Source organism: Miscanthus floridulus, chromosome 2 (genome assembly GCF_019320115.1).
Source record: "Miscanthus floridulus cultivar M001 chromosome 2, ASM1932011v1, whole genome shotgun sequence".
NCBI classification, from domain to species: domain Eukaryota; kingdom Viridiplantae; phylum Streptophyta; class Magnoliopsida; order Poales; family Poaceae; genus Miscanthus; species Miscanthus floridulus.
This window is the reverse complement of record NC_089581.1, coordinates 92,397,760-92,405,823: the sequence shown is the minus strand read 5'-3', so window position 1 is coordinate 92,405,823 and position 8,064 is coordinate 92,397,760. Positions and strand designations below refer to the sequence as shown.

General features: G+C 49.3%; 1 protein-coding gene across 1 annotated transcript in view; it reads left to right on the top strand.

The window, feature by feature from the left end:
• The first annotated feature begins 4,426 nt into the window (after positions 1-4,426).
• Positions 4,427-8,064, top strand: part of LOC136526683 (mitochondrial import inner membrane translocase subunit TIM22-3-like) — a 30,166-nt gene continuing 26,528 nt past the window's right edge. The window contains exons 1-4 of the mRNA XM_066519272.1: positions 4,427-4,649; positions 6,185-6,249; positions 6,337-6,409; positions 6,491-6,544. Coding sequence (XP_066375369.1) covers positions 4,487-4,649; positions 6,185-6,249; positions 6,337-6,409; positions 6,491-6,544 — 355 coding nt within the window. The 5' untranslated portion in view covers positions 4,427-4,486. The remainder of the gene's footprint in view (positions 4,650-6,184; positions 6,250-6,336; positions 6,410-6,490; positions 6,545-8,064) is intronic.

Genomic DNA, 8,064 nt, shown 5'->3' with positions numbered 1-8,064 from the left:
ATCAAATGCCCAGAGAAGACAGGCAAGGGTGTGGTAGGGTTGTCCTTTAGGTAGAACCAATGCGAGTGCCACCCCTTGTCGGATCTAGAGAGCTGGCAGGGCATGTACTCGACCACCCTCTGCCCCCAAAGGTGGATGCCCATGCATCCCATCGGCACCGAGGTCTCCCAGCCTCTCTCCTTCTTCTTCATCAAGGAGATGGAGAAGAAATATCTCTAGAGCTTGAAGTTGGGCTCGATCCGCAGGTACCCCTCACACATCACGATGAAGGCCATGATGTGCTAGATCCCATTGGGGTTCAAGTGCTGTAGCTTGATCTGATAATGGTGCAGCAGACCCTAGAAGAACGGGTGAGGAGGAACCATGAGTCCACGCTCATGGAAGAGCGCGAAGGAGATGATGTAGCCATCGAGCGACGCCAGCGCCTCCTCGCGGCCGGGCACAAGCCACTCCATCGCATTGGTCCTCCCACGAAGAAGACCACGCTTGATGTGGCCCTCCATGCTACATAGGTAACATTGGAGCGATGCCATGAATCCATGGAGGATGGAGGTGGCTACGAAGAAGCAAAGGCGGCGGCGGAGGCGCGGAGGCTACAGATGTAGGGCTTCAGCGGTGGACTAGCAAGCACGGCAGATCCGAACGGTGGTGATGGAGAAACAGAGAAGGTAAGGCTATGGTTTTGGTGTGCAGGAATGCAATGGGGGAGGCCGCTATTTATAGGATAGAGCGGGGTGAACCATCCACCTAGATTCACGTGCCCGCTATGCCGCATCATGTCACCTCTCTCCGAAGATCGCGCACACACAATCTTTGGCCGTACCCTCAAAGGATATGCCGGATGACGGCTCGCCCGTTTAATGGGCCAAGAACCATCATAGGTAAGGTGGGATACAGAGCTGAAAATGCTCCTATGGCCCATTTTAGGCCCAGGAGTTCGAAGGTTGGCCCTCCGATGAGCTCATTGCTGCTCCAGGGTGCCCTTAGAGTGAGGGGTGGAAAGGGATGGGCCCACTAGTGGCCAGTACCCAGGCGCACGAGTGCCACGGGCATCCCGGCCCACGTCCGAGTCTTGGTCGGTTCTTAGTCCATGGTTTTTCCTCGAAGAAAGGCAATGAGCCCTCGAGACCGGTTGAATGGACCCAAGAACTATATGGATTGACCACCAAGAGTTTGGAGTTGGTCACCAACTGACCCATGCTGGACCCCCATGAACGAAAAACCAGGGCCCCACTTGGACTATCCCGTTAACAGCTCATCGAACACCATGTTTCGTCCATCAAGGAAAAACATGGCACGACTCAGCCCCTCCGTTTTATCGAAGAAAACACTTGAGGGACGACAATCATGAGGACAAGCCGACCCTCGACCGGACCCCCGCTATGCGCTGGGGCTCGAGGAAAGTTGGACTCACAAGGAGACCGAACATGCGGTCACAGTACGACAGTGGACCGATTGGATCCTAGGGACCAGAATCAAGAAAAATCTTTTCAACCTCAGGAATCCGATGGTTACATGCCCCCAAGAAGACCGATCGCGACAAAAGGGAACCACCGCCCTACTAGGACATGCCACGGGCTACAAAAAGAAGGCCAAGACCCTCAAAGTCCTCCCGTCCAGAAAAGCCTCCAAAGGAGTATTCTATTCCTCCATCGGCTCGGGGGCTACTGTCGGGTATCGATATTAGGGATACCCAAAGCAAGGAAGTGAGTGCCCATGTAGACTTCCCTGGATGGAGCAATATGTATTAAAAGGTCTCGTCTGACCCCAAGGTTGTGGGGGTCTCGCCTAAGGCCACGGGCTCCGTCTCGCCCGATCCCTTGGGTATGAGCTCCGTCTCGCCCAACCCCAAGGATGTGGTTTCTGTCTCGCCTGACCCCTTGGGTGCAGGCTCTATCTCACCCAAACCCTTGGGTACATGCTCTATCTACCCCAAGGCCGTGGGGGTCTCGCCCAAGGTCGTGGGCTCTATCTCGCCCGACCCTAAGGACGCAGTCTCCATCTTAACCGAAACTAAGGCCGTGGGGGTCTCGGCCAAGGCCGCGGGCTCTGTCTCACTCGACCCCTTGGGTACGGGCTCTGTCTTGCCCAACCCCAAGGACGTGGTTTTTGTCTCGCCCGACCCCTTGGGTGCGGGCTCTGTCTTGCCCGACCCCTTGGATACAGGCTCCGTCTCGCCCGACCCTAAGGACGCGGGGGTCTCGCCCAAGGCCATGGGCTCCATCTCGCCCAACCCCTTGGGTACGGGCTCTATCTCGCTCATCCCCAAGGACGCGGGCTCCATCTCGCACAACCCTAAGGACGCGGTTTTCGCCTCGCTCGACCCCTTAGGTTGAGCTCCGTCTCGCCTGACCCCTTAGGTGCGGGCTCCATCTCGCCCGACCCCAAGATGCGGGGGACTCGCCCAAGGCCGCAAGCTCTGTCTTGCCTGACCCCTTGGGTGCGGGCTCCGTCTCGCCCGACCCCAAGAACACAGTCTCCGTCTCGTCCGACCCCTTGGGTGCGGCTCTGTCTCGCCCGACCCAAAGGATGCGGTTTCCGTCTCGTTCGACGGGGACCTATACCATCGCCAACCACTCCAGGTCCAAAGCATATGGGACTGGGTCAAAACTCTGACACCAGGGAAGAGACTGACACGCCCCGATGTAACCCATGGTCATGATGGGCCATACCTAACGATTCACATCAAGAACAGCGTCGGGCGTGCCGGTGCTATTCTACCTAACCCTCATACGAACGCTGACAGGCGCGTCAGTTCATCACGACGTCCGCTGGGATGAAATGGAATGCCATGACTGGCAGATGATGCCTGCACGTGGCACCAGTGATGAACAAAGCCACGATGTGGAGCCGTCACTGTTGATATTTACAGGATCGATGGGACCCGCATGAAGGAGAAGAAGGACCCGGCGACCCTGGAAGCCTTCTTTTCTTTTTCTTCCGCTGTAACCCACGCTTTCCCTTCGCCTATAAAAAGGGAAGTAGGGCGCCCCATGAAAGGAAAAAAATCTGCACAAGGAAAACCACGAGATAAAAATACAAGAGCACGACACGAACACACGCCTAAGCAGCGATCGAGCTCTCAGCACCCGTTCACTCCTTCCACTAGAGACTTGGGATCCTTTCCCTCTCTTTGTCCGTTTGTAACCCCTACTGCAAACCAAGTGCCGGTAACACGAGTAGTAGCAAACTAAACGTTCTACCCGAACCAATATAAACCCTTGTGTCCTCTGAGCACATCATCCGAGCCAGACGTGAAAATACAAATTTACTCGTCGGTGGTCCAAAAACACCGACACGAACCAAAGAAGCAATAGAACTATCTAACCCCAATTCAGTATCTCATCGTTTACCCCCCTATGCTAAAATATAATACTCCTTTCGTTCCAAATATAAGAAGTTTTAGTTTTTCTAAATTTATGGCTTTTGCTATGTACTTAGATATGTAGTATATCTAGATGCATAGTAAAAGCAATATATCTAGAAAAGCCAAATATCTTAAAACTTGTAACAGAGGAAGTACATGATATGAATTTTAGAACATATTATAGGATAAAAAATAACACATGTAACTCTTATTGAATCGTGGCCAGATGTCTTAGGCCTTCATATGAGTAGGTGAGTTAATTTACCTATTCATTCTGTCCAAAAAAATCAATTTTTGGCTAGGTATCCAGACAAACAGCCATTGATTTATTTTAAAAATGAATGAGTAATCTGTCAGGTGGACCAAGCCCGACATGCACCTCTCCTTCTCTTACCAATGGTGGCGGCTCTTGCGCACATGCTAGTGGTGCTCGGCCTAGGCGGGCTCGGCGTGGCCTTGGCGAGGCTAGCGTGGTTTGGACGCGGCCTCCGCGGCCGGCCTAGGCGAAGCCGCCATGGCTGGTGGCCGGCGCGGCCTGGGAGGGACAGGCGTGACCGCCCTGGGCAGGTCTCGGTGCGGCCGGAGGTGACCTTCGCACAGCCGGGGCGGCTAGGGCGAAGGCGGGGCCGGGACGGTCAGGGACCGGCGCGGCAGCTGCCGGCAGGCCACGCGACTCGAGGGGGATAGCGCGCGGGTAGGGAAGAAGACCGAGCATCACCAAGGGGAAGATGGGAAGAGGAGGAAGAAGATGACATGTAGGGCCCGCGCGTCGGTGATTGGTGAGAGTCTGCTATGGATAGGGAGCTGAGGGTATTTGAGTCCATTCGAAGATACTCATCGTCTTATACGTCTGTAGCTGGGCCTAAGTCGTCTCCATACGTATGGATGTATGGTATGACATTCTTGTGGGGAACGAAGAACTGTAACGTTACACTTCAAAATAGACAGAATAGTGATGATATTTTCTTCAGACTTGGGAAATTATAATGGTATATGAATTCAACCCCCTTTTTTTTACAGAACGACAGCGTTTTTTTTTCTTTAAACGACAGCGTTAAACCTGAGATAACGAAGAAGGGGAAAACGAGTGTGGAAGAGGAAAGACCGGAAAAGGCGCAAATGAAGCAAACCGAGAAGATGGCGGCTCGGCGCGGGCGAGAGTGGGACGGGGACGAGCACGGCGCGGCGCCGCCAACGCCGCTCGCCGCGCCGGTCGTATGCCTTCTCCGCTCCGCCGGGGACCTAGCCGCCGGTGCCTTCGTCGGCTCCCTCGTCGGATACGGTAGTGTCCTCTAGTTCCCTTTCCTCGGCCGTTCCAATTCGCTCCCTTGCCGTTTCCAATCTAGGAGCACTCGTCGCGGTGCTCGGCTAGTTAGTTCCGTTGTATTAGCATGACTGTGGTTCCCAAAATTCCGGCTTCTGTTGATGGCCTGTGTTGATGGGGAAGTTTCTGTTCCAGTCAAATAGTTAGTCGAATAGTTAGTCATTATTAGCAAACATTCCTGTGCATTGCAACGTAACGTACAACTTGCTGTGTGGTTATCTAGACGACTTTCAATGTAGAGATTTATGCAATGATCGTGTTATCTGTTCTTATATGTCTACGAATCAAACTACGTACTGCTCTAAATTGTATGGATATGGGAGTCTTAGAGATTTATCAATGATCGCATCGCGTGTTCCAATTCGTTTTGAGATCAGACATTTTACCATGCCTGAACACCGTGCTCTAACTCATACCAGCACAGGAGTGAGCGGCCGACCATGGAAATACTATGTATTTCAATTTGTTTTAGAATCGGACTTGGTCCTGTACTTTGACGCACCACATTAACCTGTACGGACACGGGAAAGGATTGAGTCCATTGGATCTCCATTTGACAGTTGTGAGTGACAAAGGACGAAGAAACCTTCTGCTCTTTAATATTATGGATAGATGAGGGCTTGATAGAATTTTGTCCTTAAGCGATAACCTCATGGGAAAAGTCATGTCAGACTCACTTTGATCTTTTTATGTAGTGTAGGATCTGTTCCAAATTTGTTATTCTGACCACTGAAGTGTCCAAATGTTTCTTACCAAAAATGGGAAAGAAAACCCAACTGTAGCCAAACATGTTCGGCGTGACATTTTTCAAGGAGCATTGAAAAGGAAACAGAAAAAAAACTGAGTTTGTTGTTAACTTGTTTCAGAATTTGAGGATAGGTTGTTGGGATGAAGTTAGTGTCTCAAGATGGAAGATGCACATTTTCACTACAAGAGGCAGCTTTGTTGGAACAGAGCTTTGCCATTGTCAGTTCACCTTGCTTCCAGATCCATTCTGGAGCTCTCGATCCTCTGTAGGGATCAATCGAAATGGAGTCCTTAGTCGTATACCACTAATCGCCAACTGCTTACCAGAAAGTATGGATAAACATAACAACCTTTTCTGAGTATACCATCAAATCAAAAGAAATTAAATACTGAAATGTCATGACCTACATACAAAGAGAGTGTGGGAGGCAATGTGATGCTTGGACAAATTCTTAGGGCTCACACCTCCGGCAACTGTCCAAACAAACTGATAGGATAGCCTCACCTAACCCTCTTGTCATGCCTATGTTTTACCTTTAGTTCAACTGTGTTGAATCTTCCACAATTTAATGAGAAATGTTTCCATGTCTATTAGTGTCTGAGGTAGAGAGAAATTAGTTTACTGTAGCAATCAAATGATGTATTCTGCAAATTGCAATAAGGGGGAATATCTCAGAGTGTTCTTTAACATTTGATTTTATTCTCTAAATTTTACTTATTTCATTTTTTTATTTTTTCTGTTACAGGAAAAGGTTTGATCACAAACCAAGGTACGAAAGCTTCTCTCAGCATTGCTGGATCTTCTGCCAAGGTTAATTGATCATACTGTTTACTTTTGATATATTGAGCATCTTTTCATACGAAAGATTGCTCATATGACCTCTTTATTCGTTATTAGACTTTTGCTGCTCTTGCTGGTGTCCAAAGTTTCATCATGTGCTTGTTAAGAAGACTGCGTGGGAAAGATGACAGTAAGCACTTTGCTGTAGTTCTATTACTTTGTTAGCACATGAAGGTGCAAGTATGAATATCAATGAAATGCCTTGTTGCAGCGATCAATGCGGGTATGGCTGGTTGTTGCACAGGCCTTGCTTTGAGCTTTCCAGGTACAACTATGTGCAACTATCAATACTATTGTTTAGAATTTTATCTTCAACAAATTATGTTGTTGTTCTTACAGCTTTAACAACATACAGTGCAATCAATACTGGATGCATGCATATAGCTGAGCCGGATGATATTTGCTTAATCCCTTTATTGTAGTGAACTGTTGGAGTTGTGTTTGAGTAATCTTTTGAGATATTATTGCTATACTCACTTCTCTCCCCATCTTGCTTTCTAGAAGAGCAATATTTTAGTGACATTTATTTGGGAATTATTTTCTCTTGGTTTGAACTTTGAAGCTTGCATTGTAACCAAACAAGCATGCAAATTTCTACAAAAAGTTTTGAATATATTAGAAGATTACTAATTCTGTTTTGAGCCTGTCAAGTTGAGTAAAATTATTGTGGAACTTCTATATTGAAATCTTCTGAACGCTAAATGTCTGCTAATGGCTACATTTTGTTTCATTGTGAGTTCCTTGATGTGTTGGGAACTCTAGGTATGAACTTGCCAAACAGGATGTCCTTGTTAGATTTTAATCATCGTATGCACATTTTGAAATCGAAGGATATGCAAAGTGTTGGCCCTCGATCTTTCCCCACAGGTGAGCATCGAGCTCACCAGGCACCCACACAACACCTTTGGCTGGAGGCAGAAGAAGAAAGAGCAACACCCCCCCCCCCCCCCCCCCCCCCCAACACACACAAAGCACTAGCAGCTCTGAATTTTAAATGTGTGATGCAGCTGAACTGTTGCAGGCTGGTGCCTTTACCTTCTATTTATAGCTGATAGAGACTAGAGAAAACAGCCCTAGTGGCTTTCCTAGAAATTACCTAAGAGAAGGTTGACTGCTGTAGCAGTCAAGTCTAGTCTACTGTACAGTCCTACTTGGTTGCTAAGCCTTGCTAGGAAATTGTACTGCAGCTGCAAGGAAATTGCACTGCAGTAGCAAGGAACTTTGTCTGCAATTGCTTGCAGTAGCAGCAGATTATGTCTTACAATTCTTCCTCTAATCCTGCTGCTAATCCGATGCCTTGACCTCAACCAAGCCAATCTTTTTCTTCAGCTCCGAGAACCGAAGTCGTCCAAGTGACTTGGTGAGGATGTCAGCGAGCTGTCGGCCGGTCTCGACGAACTCGATGACGATCTGTCCTTCGATGCAGTCTCGAAGAAAATGGAACTGGATGATAGGGTTCTTGGCGAGGGCGATGGCGGGCTAATTGTCCACCATCAGGGCTGGCCGACAAGCTTCCTCGCCGGTTAGCTCGCCTAGCAGCTGGTGCAACCAAACCGCTTGGCACGCCGCCGTGGCTGCTGGAACATATTCCGCCTCACATGTTGACAGTGTCACGATCTTCTGCTTCAGCGTCTGCCATGCAATTGGGGCCGATCCAAGGAAGATGAGCACACCAGAGGTGCTCTGCTGCCCATCAATGTCGCCCGCCATGTCTGCATCGCGGAAGACTGTGAGCTGCAGCCCACCTTTGTCGTCGGTCTTGGGAAGTGCTTTGCTGAAGATTGT